At 36.2% G+C, this 17,867-nt stretch overlaps 1 protein-coding gene and 1 non-coding gene across 2 annotated transcripts; one reads left to right on the top strand and one right to left on the bottom strand.

Annotated features, from left to right (window-relative positions):
• Nucleotides 1–8,823: 8,823 nt before the first annotated feature.
• Trnaq-cug (transfer RNA glutamine (anticodon CUG)) lies at nucleotides 8,824–8,895 on the top strand. The gene has a single exon. It is a non-coding gene; the product is annotated as a tRNA-Gln (tRNA).
• Nucleotides 8,896–13,233: 4,338 nt separating this feature from the next.
• LOC135081165 (uncharacterized) lies at nucleotides 13,234–17,488 on the bottom strand. Its single transcript, XM_063975904.1, has 2 exons — nucleotides 16,106–17,488; nucleotides 13,234–14,712 (listed from the first exon to the last, which is right to left on the bottom strand). Exons 1-2 carry the CDS (start codon nucleotides 16,901–16,903, stop codon nucleotides 14,260–14,262), a joined length of 1,251 nt encoding a protein of 416 aa, XP_063831974.1. The 5' UTR covers nucleotides 16,904–17,488; the 3' UTR covers nucleotides 13,234–14,259.
• Between the last annotated feature and the right edge of the window lie 379 nt (nucleotides 17,489–17,867).

The raw sequence follows: 17,867 nt of genomic DNA, 5'->3' as shown, positions 1-17,867 counted from the left end.
ACTTTAACTGAGAGCACTTAGTGCGATCTTTTTTCTCCGCGCTGTGGGCAAAGACTAATCGGCCGGCTTAAAGCTGAATACAGATTAATGCCTTCGAGTAATTTTCGTTTTATTTAAATTCGCGGGGTCTAAAGAGGTTGTTGTTTAGATTAGGATAAAGCTTTAAACCTAGGCGCAGACCATTGATTTTTCGTCGGCCGATAGTTTAGTCGGGCAGTTGATCAGTATGGGCATGTATGGAAGTGCGCACATTACGCCGATTCGATTTGGCCGATTCTACATACTTTAAAATCGGGCACAACTATCGGCCAACTAAAAATCGATGGTCTGCGCCTAGTCTAAATGCAAGCGCTAAATTGAGTACAGACAGTACCTACGTACTGTCTACCTTAGCTATATTGATAATGAAAATAAATCAATTAGTTAATTGCTTTAGGTGTAATTAAAAAAATAAGAGGTATGATAAGATTAGGATATTTATTCAATGCTGTGTTCATTTCGAGTGTTACGTACAAACGCACGTATTTGGTAACAAACTACTTATTACTAAAAAGAACTTGCTGAACATACTAAAATCACTTTTCCATCAATCTAGATCGGGAATTGCATATTTTTATTGTAATGCTTGATTTTATTGATAACTTTCTGCATTCACTGATTAATTAGGCTACTCTGTGCGGCTAAAATCAAGCAGCCTAGAAGTGAGGGGGACATTAGCGCTAAAACTTTTCCCAAATTGATTGCTTTCAGCTCTTTAACGCTGGATTCCAGATGTTCTTTCTTTACGACTTTCCTATTTACGTATTTTCGGAAGCTTTTGTCACAAAATCCCCCAATTCTGTTCTATCTAAATCCAAATGAAAGTCATAAACACAATAAATGAAAAACATATCAAATAATTTATCAAAATACCTACTTAGACGATGAACTACACTGTGAAAGTAATTTTCGACAAAGAAATTATTTATTTATTTTAGGAATTACAAACAAATGTGTTACAGAAATTAAAATCAGTGTAAGTCATAATAATCTAGTACAAATTCAATCGATTTTCTTTTCAGTTTTTACTTTTTATACCTAATACTAATAAAATTACTAATAATCTTTTTAAAAAAAAAAAAATAATAATAATTTTGTCTCGATGAATAAATATTTTTCTCAAATTCAGTTCAAATAAATAATATAGGCCGATAACATAAAATATCATCATAATTATGTAATACGAGTAGTATTTTTGGTTTGATATAGATTCAGGATTTTAACAAGAACAGGACTATTTCCACCTCTCGTTCCCACTGCTGCAACTCCTATGTAGTCAGGATCTACGATACAGCTTGACCGCCAACAAAAACCCAACCAGTTGATAGTCAAGTTTGTCCTGGGGGAAAGTTAAACTATCATTGGCCCCATTAGGATATTTACAGCGATGAATAAATATTGAGAACATAGGCATAAATACTCAAAAGAAATTAGTAGAAGTGTTGAATCGGAGTATTCTAAAAATTCTAAAGCACAATTTTTGATGAAGCCAACCTGAAACACTTACTTTCTTTCAACTCATATTTCGCAGGAAAAACGTAGAAGTTAATTTTCTTTGTCCTCGCCGAGCCAACAATCGTAGCACATAATAAAAGCAGCTGCAGAAGGGTCATGTAAGTATTTAATAATGTCATTAGACATTGTGAAATCATTCAAATCACTTTCATGATAAGGTCGTGGTTGCCTAGGCAAATACAAAAATAAAATTCCTCATTATATTTGGATAGAATTTATCTGGGGGCACGGCAGTGCCCCCACCAAGTCGAGCAAAAAAGCGGCACGGCCGTACCATCCTTTTCTCGAAGCAATTCAGGCCATTTTCGACTGCCTGTAACTTCGTTGTGGATAAAACTAGAAGGCTGAATTTTCATTAGCTATGCAGGCATTGTAAAGACACGGTATATTTAAAATTTCATTCAATTTGAACCAGTAGTTTAGGAATTATAACGGGTCAAAGTTACTTAATTTTGTCACTCACTGACTGACTCACTGACTCACCGATCATCAAAATTCTAAGGCACTTCTAGCAGACCTAGAAGCTTCAAATTTGGAATATAAGTAGTGTTTGGTGTATGAATCAAGGAAAAACTAAAATATTTGGGGGCACGGTAGTGCAACCGCCAAGTCGAGTAAAATTTTTCAATTTCGGTCCAGTTTTCTAGATACATAACTGCTGTCTACAAAATACAAAAAGAAATGAGATTTGGGGGCACGGTAGTGCAACCGCCAAGTCGAGTAAAATTTTTCAATTTCGGTCCAGTTTTCTAGATACATAACTGCTGTCTACAAAATACAAAAAGAAATGAGATCCCATCAAAAACAATACTTGTCAAAAAAACCAAGTCTCGCAACTCAGTTGTTCTACGGTAAAAAGTTGTGAGATCCATGTAATACCAAGTCCAGGCCAGGAAATCTTTAACGTTTTACATAAATATATTGACTTGGCCATCGCATGAAAACACGTGTAAATTAAATTATTTAGTGCGATGGCCAAGTCAATATATTTATGTAAAACGTTAAAGATTTCCTGGCCTGGACTTGGTATTACATGGATCTCACAACTTTTTACCGTAGAACAACTGAGTTGCGAGACTTGGTTTTTTTGACAAGTATTGTTTTTGATGGGATTATTATTTACAAGGTGGTCATTTGATCTCGGATTCTCAACAAAAAAAGTTAGTATTTTGAAAATAAGAACAGAATCATTACCTACTGAAAATTGACAACATTTAGTTGTATTACAGATTAAAGGGGTTTTATAACCCTACTACCAAACTAGAAACATTCTTATACTAATCTCTGGAATGACATAGTTTATTTTGTCTGACGGCATAATATAGTAAATAGAACACAGTGAAATGTAGACTTCAAGCAGTATTGCAGTGGGCAGGGCACATAGTACGCAGAGCTGATAGCCGGGTGGGAGGGAAGCAAGGTTCTGGAGAGGAGGCCACGTACCGGAAAACGCAGCCTGAGACATCCACAAGGTGCACCGACGACCTCATAAAGGTAGCAGGAAAGCGCTGGATGCAGGCCGCTATCAGCCGGGCGTGTGGAAATCATTGGAGGCCTATGTTCAGCAGTGGACGTGCTATGGCTGAAATGATGATGATGGTGATTGGAGTGGGAGGATTTTGGTATGAAGTAGACCCACTGTGATCATCCACATTCTGTACAAAGAACCTGTCTATTTTGCATTATAGTAGGGAATTTAGTGCAATGATTTGTATGGAGACCCCTCCACTTTGGTATAGAAGGCTCATTTTAGCACCAGTTGTTCTTTGGGTGCTCCTGAGTAGATTTCCGTCGGTAGACATCGGGAGCCCCCCCTGTGGTAGCAGGGGGAGGGGGGGCAAGTTTCCTTCTGCCGCGCTTCACTTTAAGGCCCATATCTTCAAAACTATGGGTTTTAGGGCAAGTGTGGTATCATTTTCAGATAATTAAAGGATGGCGAATTCATTTCTAGAACAAACTTTTTGCCTTTTCATACAACAAAATAGAAATATTGAGCAAAATTCACAAAAGCCAAAAAGTATTTTTTTAAGTAAACGTCGTTTACTTTTAAACCACTAAAGATGATCTAATAAAAAAAATATGTCTTGAAAGCTACATTTATCAGGATTATAAATATATACCATTGTATGGTACTTTTTTCGAAAAAAGTAGGTGAAAAAAATTTTTCCTCAGGACACAGCGGGCGAAATTTACTGCGCGTCGGAAAAAAATATTTATTTTATCCATGAATTCATACTATTTGGTTCATAAGCAAGTAAAGATTATTATTTTAGAATTTATTTAGAGTTCCTGGCACATAAATCTACCATGATTTGTATTTTTTCTTCAATTAATTTTGAACTCTATGTGTAAGACATAAGGTTGAAAATAGCTTAAATACATTTTAATGTTGAAAATATCTTAAGAAGAAAGCACTTTATAAAGAACTTGAATTTGTCTAAACGTCTAATGATTATTATTATTTTAATTAACACTTATTTCTACATACTATTGTACCAGTGATTTAACGGAAAGGTAAGTGTGAGGAAAGTGAGGATTGATAATAATCATAGTACGGGAGATTATTTTTAGCTACGGCTGTGACCATTATAGTTGTTTTTTCAGACAGCACCAGCTTCTGCACTACTTCTTGCACTTAAATCTCACCATTTCCAGGCAAGCTTTGGCAGCTACGGGCAAATCGGTCCATGTAGGCTCCATGTTGCTATCGACTCTGGTCCACCCCCAACCAGTCGGGTAAAGGGAAGACTGAGTCGGTTGCTTGCAACTGAACCTATATATACGCGAACCCCTTGAACCTACTAAATCTTAAATAACTTGAAAAAATCATAAGGACATGATTACTGCCCTTGATATACTGCCCGTAGCCAATTCTGATACAAAACTGCCTAGGTTGGTGGGCACTTACAGCACTCGTTCATAGTCAAGCATGTAGTAAGTAATAGTAGGAGGTACTTGATCTATAACAATACCAATGGATTAATATGATAAGTGGGAAAAAAACAGTGGATTGAGCTAATAAGTGGATAGATCTTGAACAAGGGACGACTAGAAAAGAGGACCAAAATCCCAACAGAACAGTCTAATCTGTTTTACTGACAGCTCCAAGCCAAGATGGCCTTGGGAACGGGAGCGGGCGTCTACTGTAAACACTACGAACACAGTGAACGTTTAAGGAGGTTTGCTAGAGCATTTCAAGCTGAATTCTACGCTATAATTATGTGTGCACTAAAAAACAGGGGTGTAAAAAACGCAATATCTACATCCTGAGCCACAGCCAGGCAGCACTCAAACAAAGCCATCGCCTCAGTGAAGGTTGAGTCTAGAATTATTCTAGATGCAATCTTAAAGATGAACAAACTCGGAAGGCATGACAAAGTGTCCCTGATGTGGCATACCTGGACATAGTTACAAGGATCGAATGCAATGAGAGAGCCGACAGTCTAGCGAGACAAGGGTTAGAGACGATATCTATTGGGTCAGAACTAATAGTTCTTTACCTATCTAAAAGCATACCTCATGTGGCCATAATATGGCCATATCCAAGAAGCACAGGGCTGAATGGGAAAGCTCCAACGATATAAGCCTCTCCAAATCATTCCTAAAGGGAAATACAGGGTCATGGAGAAAACTCATCAAAGTTAAGCCCAAGCAATTACAGGTACGCAAACTGGGCATTATGGAACGAACCATCATGTCCCACAAAATGGGCCTAACAACAGAAGCTCTCGAGCATGTGGAATAATGTGCGGGGTCCATGAAACACTTATGTACTGTAAGGATGGGTCTGTTTGGGTCAGCATATCCGGCATCAGAAGACTACTAGGTGGCTTTCACTCAGACGCTTAATTCACCTAACTCATTGAAAGGACTTTTTTAGATGATAGGGAATAAAAAAGGAGAATAAAGATCCTAATTGGTCGCTGTGGATTACGCTTAGGTGTGGCCCTACATAAGATAACTCAGACAGCTTTGTATCAGCATTGGCTACTGGCAGTATATCAAGGGTTTCGAGTATAGGATCAGTTGCAAGCAACCGACTCAGTCTTCCCTTTACCCGACTGGTTGGGGGTGGACCAGAGTCGATAGCAACATGGAGCCTACACGGACCGATTTGCCCGTAGCTGAAAAAGCTTGCCGGGAAATGGTGAGATTTAAGTGCAAGAAGTAGTGCAGAAGCTGGTGCTGTCTGAAAAAACAACTATAATGGTCACAGCCGTAGCTAAAAATAATCTCCCGTACTATGATTATTATCAATCCTCACTTTCCTCACACTTACCTTTCCGTTAAATCACTGGTAAAATAGTATGTAGAAATAAGTGTTAATTAAAATAATAATAATCATTAGACGTTAAGACAAATTCAAGTTCTTTATTTAGTGCTTTCTTCTTATGATATTTTCAACATTAAAATGTATTTAAGCTATTTTAAACCTTATGTCTTACACATAGAGTTCAAAATTAATTGAAGAAAAAATACAAATAATGGTAGCATGATGTGCCAGGAACTCTAAATAAATTCTAAAATAACAATCTTTACTTGCTTATGAACCGAATAGTATGAAGTCATGGATAAAATAAATATTTTTTTCCGACGCGCTATAAAATTCGCCCGCTGTATCCTGAAGAAACAATTTTTTTCAACTACTTTTTTCGAAAAAAGTACCATACAATGGTATATATTTATAATCCTGATAAATGTAGCTTTCAGTACATATTTTTTTTATTAGATTATCTACAGTGGTTTAAAAGTAAACGACGTTTATTTAAAAAAATACTTTTTGGTTTTTGTGAATTTTTCTCAATATTTCTATTTTTTTGTATGAAAAGGCAAAAAGTTTGTTCTAGAAATGAATTCGCCATCCTTTAATTATCCGAAAATAATACCACACTTGCCCTAATACTCATAGTTTTGAAGATATGGGCCTTAAAGTGAAGCGCGGCAGAAGGAAACTTGCCCCCCCTCCCCCTGCTACCACAGGGGGGGCTCCCGATGTCTACCGACGGAAATCTACTCAGGAGCACCCAAAGAACAACTGGTGCAAAAATGAGCCTTCTATACCAAAGTGGAGGGGTTCTTGCACTAAATTCCCTACTATTACAAAGTTAAGAAGGTTTTTATCTGAAATTGAGCTAACGCCAGTTATCATTCTGTAGAATAGTGTTTTTGTAATCCCTGTTGTTATTTCTTTCGTTTCCATAATACGGTGGATTTACGTAACTTACGCCCGTATACAGAGTGTTTGGTAAATGGGTTTGGGTATATGAGCCGACACTAGCCCATGTTAACATGGGCATATAAATGGTATGGTTAATTCAGAAAATTGATATCTTCATTTTAATTATTTTAATTTTCATACAAATCGGAATTTATAAATTTTATTTTGTATGAAAATTAAAAATAAAATAAAATGATGGTATCAAATTTCTGACTTCACCATACCATTTATTATATGCCCATGTTAACATGGGCTAATGTCGGCTCATATAAAATCACCCTGTATAAATGATGCTTGCTTGTGAAACAGTTTGAAGCGTTGAATAGAGCTCTGTGATTAGTTCATGTGTCACCCTGTGCGTCCACGCGCACTGTGAGACCTCATAGTAATGTTTATGAATACGTGCGTTATTCTAGAAAATAACATAGTAGGTAATACAGTGTGGCTACATTGCGGTGCGGGCTGCGACCCTTATTAAAGCAAAATTCAAAAAATATTGGACCAAAAAATTATTTCTATACTTATTTATCCCGCATAGTGTAACTGCGTCATTACTCGTGTCCTTTTGTTCTCGTCGAATGACGTACTATAGTGCTTTAGCTATTTATTCAGCTGATTCCAAACTCATCAACTCGTTCTAACTTCCATTTCATAGTATTGTTCCTATGTAATGGCATACTTGTATCAGTTGTTGAAATTATTGCACGTATTGTGGTTACATATTTCAGTTTTGATAGATTCAACTTGTTAGTGGACCTGGATACCTATAGGTACTCGTAAATACAGGGTGTTAGAAAGAAAGAAAGAAAGAAAGAAATAAAGTATTTATTTGATGCGAGTATTAAAAGCGTTACAAATAAATAACAACTTAAACACTAAAAAACAGAGTACACGCACCAACATTTTTTTTATGTGACAGGAGGCAAACGAGCAGACGGATGACCTGATGGTAATAGTTAACTTTAATTTACTATTATACAGGGTGTTAGGTAAATGGGTATATGAGCCGACACTAGCCCATGTTAACATGGTCATATAAATGGTATGGTGAAGTCAGAAAATTGATATCTTCATTTTAATTATTTTAATTTTCATACAAATCGGATTTTATAAAAAATATTTTGTATGAAAATCAAAAAAAATAAAATGATGATATGAAATTTCTGACTTCACTATACCATTTTTATGCCCATGTTAACATGGGCTAGTGTCGGCTCATATACCCATTTACCTAACACCCTGTATAGTTTGGTCAAAGAAGGGGAAAGATGTTTGGCACAAAGGTTAACTGGTAGATGCCATGACGTGAGGTCCATGCTTTGCTTTGCTTTCTTCACTTTGATATTTATACCTTGTTTATTGATCCAAATAGACGCTGTATGGACGGATATTCAATAAACTATCAGCGTAAATTACATTGGTGATGCTAATTTAAAATGTCCATTAAGTTATTATCGTGAGCATGAAATACAGGCAAATGGAGCAATTAATTTTCGTTACAGTAGTCCATATCGGAATTGATAAATTGGCGTTGATTCATTGCGATATTGGACAGGCACCGTGATTTAATATTGTGCTCCTTTGGAATTTGATCGGATTTTGCTATGGACAGTCTTAGTTATGAAATCTTTTATTTTTATTTTTGGCGAGGTTTAAAACCGTTTTATATGGATTTAACTTATTTTAATCCCTGTATTTATATGTATTTTTAACTGCATGTGTATGGTATGGGTCACAAGAAAAACTAAAAATATAGAAGTATGTAGCCACTTTTCAATGCTTAGATAATATCAGTTCTGTATAAACGATAACTTTAACATTATTTTCTGTCCAATGAAAAATAGAGTCTAAAAAGAATACCTACCAAAACCAAAAACATCGAATTTAACACGTTCGTGGTTTTGAAGTAGCAGATTTACACATTCGCTGTATTGTGCTCGCAAAACGATCAGTCTGTCCGTGCGAGCGAGACAGCGCGCTACAATAATATGAAGTCATGCGTGCTACACCGCTCGCGTCTTATCATTAGCTCTTTCGCCACTGCACTCATCGGTCCCATGGTGTAATGGTTAGCACTTTGGACTCTGAATCCAACGATCCGAGTTCAAATCTCGGTGGGACCTGTTTTTGGTACATCAAATTTTGTTTATGCATTTTTTTTTCTATTATATTTCGTGGTTATGATCTTAATATTTTTATATTTTACTAGATTACAAGCCAGTCCCAAATATTATTTTATTAAAGTACGTTTTAGATCATACAATTTGTTTTTTAAATAGGTACTCCTTTTTTTATTTTATTACGTCTTTAATTAAATTAAATAAATTTTCAATTACGTAAAAATTTTATAATAATTGTTATTAGCTGACTAAATAATAGTAAACTAGATTTTGCCCACGGCTTCACCCGCGTTAATAATAGTTTGTCACAGATCGTCATAAATTATAGCCTACTAGCTGACCCGGCGAACTTTGTTCCGCCTTAATGGCAATAAATAAGCAGACTTTTTTTTTATTTCGAACGGGATAAAAAGTATCCTATGTCCTTCTCCTGGCTCTAAACTACCTCCCTGACAATTTTCAGCTAAATCGGTTCAGCCGTTCTGGAGTTATAAGTGGAGTAACTAACACGACTTGATTATGTTATTCTGGGTTATAAAGAATAATACTGTAAAATTTCATCAAAATCAGTTCAGTAGTTTTTGCGTGAAAGAGTAACAAACATGTTAACATCCAGCCAGACATGCAGACATCCATACAAACTTTCGCATTTATAATATTAGTAGGAAGTAAGATTAATAAATCTGTCTAAACTGCCTATACCTAAGTTAAAACTAAGAACAAGGTTAATTATGAGAGAAATGAAATTTATCGCAGGGGCAATTACGACAGCGCCCGAATCCGCCAATCGAATTGGAATAATAATTGCAAGTAAAAAATGTCTAGTGCTTTTAGGGTGGGGTCCTCTTTATGACATTTTAATTTAAAAAGTATGGAACAATAGGTTAGTGAATGATTAGTCGATTAAAATCAAATGATACTTAAGTACAAGTGGTTATTACTTATTATTTTGTATTAAAAGTTAAAAACAATTTATAATTCCTAATAAATCGAGCCTTATTAAAATAATATTAAAAAAGTTAAATTATACTTTTAATTTAATAACTAATCAAATTAGATTTTAATTTGAATTCACTCAAAAATTTTAAATCCACAAAACAGCCAAGCCAAGTAAGTGAAAAAGTGAAGGTTTTATGTTCCTATAATAAAGGGTTATGGAAGAATAGCATTTAAAAAGTCAAAGTTTTTAATGTTGAATGATTCTGGGGGTAAGTACGGTAGTGCAGCCGCCAAGACGAGTCAAAGGAAGCGCAAGGGCACTTCTAGCCTTTTATAAAGAAAGAAAAAATGTTTTTAAGTAATAAAAAATACCAAAATCAAATCTTTTCGTCGGCTTTTTGAATAATTATTTTTTGTACTTTAATCTATAAAGTTTTACTCGCTATCAGAGAGGCAGTACCCTTAACACAGCGATTTAGTTAGCTCGAGAAAGAATAGGTGGCATTTCTTTGCATTTTTATTGGTCGTGCCGACGGAACGACAGTTACTCGTACTTTCTTAAGTTAGGGCTGTCATGTAGGGCTTGTTTATTTGCTAGGTATTGTAAAATTAAAAAATCTAATTTTAATTAAAAAAAAAATATATTATTTAATTTTTTTTTAAATATAGATTCTGGCTACGTGTAGCTGAAAATTGTCGAGACGAAAAGCAAGGTTTATTTAACAAAAAAAGTAACATTTGTTTTTTGAACAAACTTGATAAATTTGAAGTGAAAGATGTTTAGAGCAGTAGGTCTGGTGTTTAAAGTTGGATCGCGACTCACAGGTCTTAAGTTTGATTCATAGGTGCGGTGAACGAAATGGCAATTAAAAAGTTTTGCATTAGCGTATTTGTTCTCAATTCTTGGAATGGTCATATCTGTTGGAGAACCAATAACAGGTGGAGTAAAAAACACTATCTCAAATGCAGACGCAGCTGGCAGCAGCTAGATTAATAAAAACTGGAGATCGTGCTTTGCGGTGTTTCTCGGGGAAGCTTAAATACGTCCAGTAGTGGACTGCCATTGTGATGATACTTCACTAGTTAGAAAATTATTTGCTAAATAAAAACTTTTTGTAGTGTACCTTGATGCTAATAGGAAGGCGCTGGATGCAGGGGGATCATTGGGGGAGGCCATGATGAATCTAAAAAATAAAATTTGTTAAATCGACAACCCTAGCTATAGATCACATTATGCTTTTAATCGACTGGCTCATTTGTATTCGGGGAAAAAGGAATTTTTATTTCTTTCAGCTTTGTTGTTTGAGATGAGTGATATTTGAAGCAGTTGGGATTTTATTTTTAGAAAAAGATTACGTAACGAGCGATTCAGAATAAGCCCCCGGTTTTTTTAGCTTGGCGCACTTTTAGCGAGGAATTTAACAGCTTGTTTTAATAGAAATCAAGAGTTTGTCAATGAGGGCTATTGTTTTTATACTTAACATCATCACTGGCAATTGACATGAATCATTTTAATGGCAAGTGACGAGATAAATGTATTTTAACGTCATTGATTATATATTAAATCCTATAGATACAAGAAAAGTGAGGCATATTTTAGTGAACATTTCTGGTCCACTTGAAAAATCACATCCCATCAAGTAATAAATCCGACTTTGATTGTTTTATTTAAATGTAAAAATTGTATAACATAAAACTCTCCCACTCGAAAAAATCGCCTTTAATGACAAAAAATTAATAAGATTCTTGCCTCACTTTATTAGACGAAGCGCTTGTCTTCTTTAAACACTATCCATCAAGGCTTTATTTATAAAGTTCAAGTTTGACTTGCCCAATAAAAGATTATTAACGCTGGGTTGCACCATCCTACTTTAACTTTGACCAATGTCAAAAATCTGTCAAACTCCATACAAAAAACACCGGTTAAAGTTACGGCCAAAATTAGGTGGTGCAACTCAGCCTAAGTGTATTTTCATTTCATAGTTTAAACATCACAGGTACAGCTGTAAATTTGGTATTAACTGAACATTCTTTCTACGAGAACATTCATTAAATTAAACTATTATCAATTTGCACAGATCCTCATGAACGTAATAAATCTGAATTAATTTCGAAAATACGCTTCAGTTAACAGATCTAAAGACAAAGCACCTGTATTAAGGTATAAATCTTAGGCTCAAGTAATACTTACTTTAATCGCTGTCAAGAGCGAAATTGACTTTTTTGAGGACTCAATACCTTAATTTATGTACCCTCCAGCCGATATTGAAGATTCAAGGAGACGAAATTAAAAGTCACAGTTTTAAGAGCTTTAAAGAGTGTTTTTCAATCGGTAGTTTACGCCATTTATTCATTAGGCAACATTTGTTGATAGACTGTTTATGACAGTGTAGTGTGAAACAAGTTTACCATAAACAGATGTTTCTGAAACTTGGCCGTCCACAATTGCTCTCCACTCATTCATAGCCATAGCGGGGAGCACGGCAACATGTATCATAAACAATGTTTCATCACCTATGTTTATGGACTGTTTATAAACTGTTGACAGAGATGATGAAACAGTATGAATAATTGTTTATGAACAGTTTATTTAAACAGTGTTTATCAACAAATGTTGCCTAATGAATACATGGAACTATTGGTTAAAGATAAAACAGGTAGATGAATATTTAAACTTTAAACTCCTTCTTGAAAATCTTCCTTGGAGGAGGACTTTACGTCTTTCGACCGATGAAAAGTTGAATGAATTTTGCTGTTAATTAACCATTGGTTAGAGCCGGAAGACGTAGTGTGGGCAAGGCCTCCCGCTAGGTGAATCGACGATCTGGTGAAGAAGGTTGCGGTAGGTGCCTGGATGCGGGCGGCGCAGGACCGGTCTTTGTGGAAACCTTTATCCAGCAGTGGAAGTCTTTCGCCCTTTCGGCTGAAACCAACGAACGAACCATTATTTAGAAAATTTAAGTTAATTACAGATAACTAGCTGCAGAGGTTCTGGGTTCGATTCCCAGACAAAATCCACTTTGGGAATTTGTTACCACTGATTACGATATTACAGTACAGGCTTGAAACCTTGAAGTAAGTATAATTATAAAGTAACTAGCTTTCCGCCCGCGGCTTCGCCCGCGTGGAATTTTGTCTGTCACAGAAAAACTTTATCGCGCTTGTCCCTGTTTTAAAAACCGGGATAAAAACTATCCTATGTCCTTTCCCGGGACTCAAATTATCTCCCTGCCAAATTTCATGAAAATCGGTTCAGTGGTTTAGGCGTGAAAGCGAGACAGACAGAGTTACTTTCGCATTTATAATATTAGTATAGATTGCTGTACCTTTGGTCAGATTGTTACAATCTTAGTTGTTGTTCCCATGCTAAAATAGTGGAATTGAAAAATTAAACAAAATTACTAATCTAAAATTATTTAATTGTCATCCTAAGTTCCACAATTAATTCCATTCATGTGATATTACACGATACTCCATTTATTATGACACATAAAAATCATAATATTCATATTATATTCCACAGTCATTTATAATTATTTTAAATGCTGTCATAGAAAAGAAAAATGTATAATAAAAATTTGACACTTTGTCATAATAATCCTAAAAGATGAATCGGACAGTTCATTAGAGCTCACTCGAGAGAATAATCAAATCAAATAAAATAGTGCTGTAAACTATCGATAGTTGAGAACTATCAGGATAGCGACATCGATATCAATATAACACTGGGGGCGTTTGGCCGAAAATAGCATTGTTAGCGCTAGTAAGAAAAATGGCGACCTGTGCGAAAATGTATGGGAATAGGTACGTCACTTTTGAAGTTAAAAATATGCTAAAGTTTTCGGCGGTTGCCATGGCGATCGCCATTTTGCTAACAAATTCTAGTTTCGGCCAAACGCCCCCACTGTGTCAATACTATCCACACAATTGAAAGTATCTCCGATATTTTATTTTAAATGTAAATTACGTGAGTGGTCTTCTAGGCAAAGTAATGTTCGTGACAAATTCGATTTCGTAGTCACGTCTTTTTTTATTACTACTTAATTGGTTTGCTGTATGAAACGTTCACGAAAATTGAAGCTGACACGAATATTGCTTTGTCTACAGGCACAAGTATCGCTACGAAAGGTAGTTAATATCGAGAGTTTAGGTGTAAACAATATTAATGAACGTAAACTATCGACAGTGTCGATGGTATTGATACGTCCCGATACTATCGTGATATTGTAGGGAAGTAAGTTTTGATTATTATTTATTATTTTATTATTATTTTCTTGTGTGGTCTACAAGAAAATATGTTCTATCTACGAATATCTATCTACTCGTAATGCCATAGAATTGATAGAACTGAGTTTACCATTTTGTGTAAAAATTCATAACTACAAGTTAACCATCCGACTCTATCTTTAAATTGTAAATCTTTAATATCTAAGAAATGTATCCAAATTCAATATAACTGTCGATCAAGTCCTGAACTTTGGATTTGAACTTATTGATGGTGTTACCACTCATACTCTGTATCGGCATGCCTTCCATTTTCTCGACCTCATGGTTGCTGATTGCTTCGTGCATTTTGGCAGCCTCCTCTGGGTTTCTTAGTAATACGCTGTACAGCATGACAGCAAAACCGAAGTACTGCATTGAGTATTTTTTCATGTCTGACTCTAACTGGTCTTTGGGGTAAACGTTTTTGGCTTTGAGACCAAACCTGGATAATGATTTATCAAGGTGCTCGTGGTAGTAGCAAAGCCATTCGCGGTAGTGCTTCGACCTGGCAGCGTGGCTGGTGCAGTTGAACATGAAGTAGAGGATATCCCCTGCTGGGGTTGTCTCCGAGGACATCTGGTAGTCGATCATGATTGCGTCCGATGGTGTTTGACCCTGAAATAGTGAAAAATTGAGTTTAATACTAGTATTCTGGGGCAGGAAAGTTCTTGAGTGGCGACCACGAGCTGGAAGACGTAGCGTGGGCAGGCCTCCCACTAGGTGGACCGACGATCTGGTGAAGGTCGCGGGAGGTACCTGGATGCAAGCGGCGCAGCACCGGTCTTTGTGGAAATCCTTGGGGGAGGCCTTTGTCCAGCAGTGGACGTCTTTCGGCTGAAACGAACGAACGAACGAACTAGTATTCAGTACAGAACAAAGCTCACAATTTGATTCCAACTCAATCGGTCATAGGATCTAAGCTTGAAGTTGAATCAAGTTTTAGCGACTTATCGAAATACGGGCCTGATAGCGATAGATTAATCCTATACAATTAGTTTGATATCAATGTTTACCATTTTATTTTATTCATCTAAGTCCCAAAAATGTTATTAGATCGTCAAGTACCTACCAGCGAGACACAATAGAAATACATTTTACCGCGGTCTCATGCGACCACTTGGTTCCACGAGTTAAGAGTATGATACTCTGGTATGATCTACATTTTCTTATATGTATAAAGATTTAGGTGTAGTTTCCTGGATTTTAAAACTACTTACGTCTTTTTTAGGGTTCTGTAGTCCTGACAAGGAACCCTTATAGTTTCGATATGGCTGTCTGTCTGTCTGAGGTTTTGCTTGAAAACTATTGGCACTAGAGAGCTATAAATTTGGGGAGCTATGTATAATAATATGTATTAATCACGCCGACTAAACGGTAGAATAAAATTTTGTACAATTTTTTTTAGGGTAGCTCCCCTACATGTAAAGTGGGGATGATTTTTTTTCTTCTTCTACCCCATCGTGTGGGGTATCGTTGGATAGGTCTTTCAAAATGGCATAGGAATTTCTAAGACCATTTTTCGATTTAGGTATCCGTTTGCAAAATGTTAAAGTTTAAAGTGCCAATTTTTGTTCGAGTAGGGCGTCCCCCCCCTCTAAAAACTAAAATATTGGCTTGAAAAATCTGAAAAAGTTCTTGATAATAGTGCTTTTTATAAACTTTCAAGGAAAACTATAGCGGTTAAGATAGATCAGTTAGTTTAAGAGTAATAGTCGTTTTACTCACGTATCATAAAATTTCATACCAAATAAAAATTCCTTAGAAGAAAATATTAAAAGTGACTTTAGATGAAGTAATTGCTTGCTTCTGAAATATATTGTGGTACCGAAGGACAACTAGGGATCCCTACACTGCGCGTGACACGACACGCACTTGACCGGTTTTTTTATCTACTACACTCAGAGTATAAAAATTGTGATAGTAAAAATACATAAAAACAATGATTAATAGATAAAGGTCGTAATCAATTGGATTTTATTAAAATTAAGTAACTATCGGTTAAACTTACGTTTAATTTGAACATAATATTGTTCGTCCAAGCGTCTCCCTGATGAATAACAAGATATTTCGATGTTTCGGATTTTTTACATTTCTGCACATAGCTGTCTGTCTGAGTGAGTACACCACGAAGGTGTTTCTTGTAAGATTCGTCTCCTAATATATCGAGCGTGCTGTTTTCTAACTGTCCCATATAATCTGTAAACTCCTGCTTACCAGTAATAGCACTCCAAATATGAGCTAATCTGCTGGTGAATTTTTTGTATGTGTCAGGTTCTAAGGTTTTTAGAGCAAAGGACAAGGAATGTAAGATGGCGAAGTTCTTCAGAACCAATAATACGGCTTCCTCGCTCATTGGGGCAAGTCTGTCCAGCATGACGTAGCCCAAAGGCTTCAAGTCTTCGAGCAGAACCACTTCGTGCGGTTCTTCTGATTGGCAGCCATAACACTTAGCGTATTTCAATATCTCACTCTCTGGCACGCCACTCGCTAGTTGCAGGCTTCTAAGTTTCGGTAACACTTGCTCATAGATTACTATTTCGTTACTAAAAGCCAATGCTGTGTTCATAGTGTTACGCAAATCTTGGTTTTGAGGAGCGATTTTGGCGATCATCTTGAAATCATCACCTCCATCAACGCTCACAGTCACCCTTAACGCAGCTGCTACATAGTTGTCACCTGCTTTGCCTGCTGCTTCGAAGAACACCCTATTGTCCACAAATCCTCGGTTTTTAAGCACTTCACGAATAAACTGTTCCTGTCTTTCACTGAGGCTTTGCAGCGCACCTTCGAATCGCAGAGACGCCATGTTACGAGTATTCTAACTCACGATAATATTATGACAGTACGATTATTCTGTTGTGTGTGGTGTTTTATTTTTATCTAATAATAATCTAATAATAACGTTGTTTTATCGTTATCTGCATTTTCGTATAACTGTCTTGATTATTTGCCACTTTAGACTCCAAAATGTGTTCGTTACAATGCGCTCCGGTTGAATTGGTTGGATCTTGTCTATGCCACAACGTTATACATAGATCGGTGTGCAAATCATCTTAAGTTCAATTTTGCATGTGTTGATTCAAGGCAGTCTCGTAACTCTCGTGTGAATAGTTCATGCAATATTATGCTTTACGCGCTGCACTTTGATCGAATGAACATTTTCGCGTGAATTGTCGAACGATTATGACACTAATGACGATATGTTAAGGTATATTTTGGCGTGAATACTGAATTGGTTAAAATAGATAATTAAGAAAGAGCGAAGGTAGATTTAACGCGTACGTTTGTTTGTCTCAAACCGCGCGGTTTACAAATAGTATCAATGAGCACTGCGAACTGACTGAGGCCGTGAGCTGGCAATTTAGTCAGCATAGGGTAAACGACACAGATAACGACCCTGTCTTACTTCGTTGGAAATAGTATCAGTGTTATTACGTGCATAAACATTACTCTCTAATATGTATAGTTATGGTTTTCATTGTCTTAAAATTTATCAAAAATACATTTGAGTAAGGACTGGCCGATATGGAAATTCTTGGGGGAGACCTTTATCCAGCAGTAGATGTCATTTGGCTGAACGAACATTTGAGTGAAATAAAAGACACCAGCCGGATGTATTATGCCTATTTTGTGTATTAACTAAACTACATCTTTATGCTAAGATAAAAGAGTTTGACAAGCGAACTTGTATAAAAATGAAATTATTCATAATCGCCTAAAGCGAGGAAAGCAACCAGGTAGGTACCCTTTGCGCGTATTTTGCGCCACTA

This window comes from Ostrinia nubilalis, chromosome 19, assembly GCF_963855985.1.
Source record: "Ostrinia nubilalis chromosome 19, ilOstNubi1.1, whole genome shotgun sequence".
NCBI lineage: Eukaryota > Metazoa > Arthropoda > Insecta > Lepidoptera > Crambidae > Ostrinia > Ostrinia nubilalis.
Note: the sequence above shows the minus strand (reverse complement) of the source record. Positions and strands in the feature narration are given on the sequence as shown.

Bases quoted from the DNA above. Each gene is read 5' to 3' on its own strand.
- LOC135081165 (XM_063975904.1), bottom strand. From the start codon at position 16,903: ATGGCGTCTCTGCGATTCGAAGGTGCGCTGCAAAGCCTCAGTGAAAGA. The intron at 14,713-16,105 runs GTAAGTTTAACC...TCACTATTTCAG, and splicing joins ATATTATGTTCAAATTAAAC to GGTCAAACACCATCGGACGC.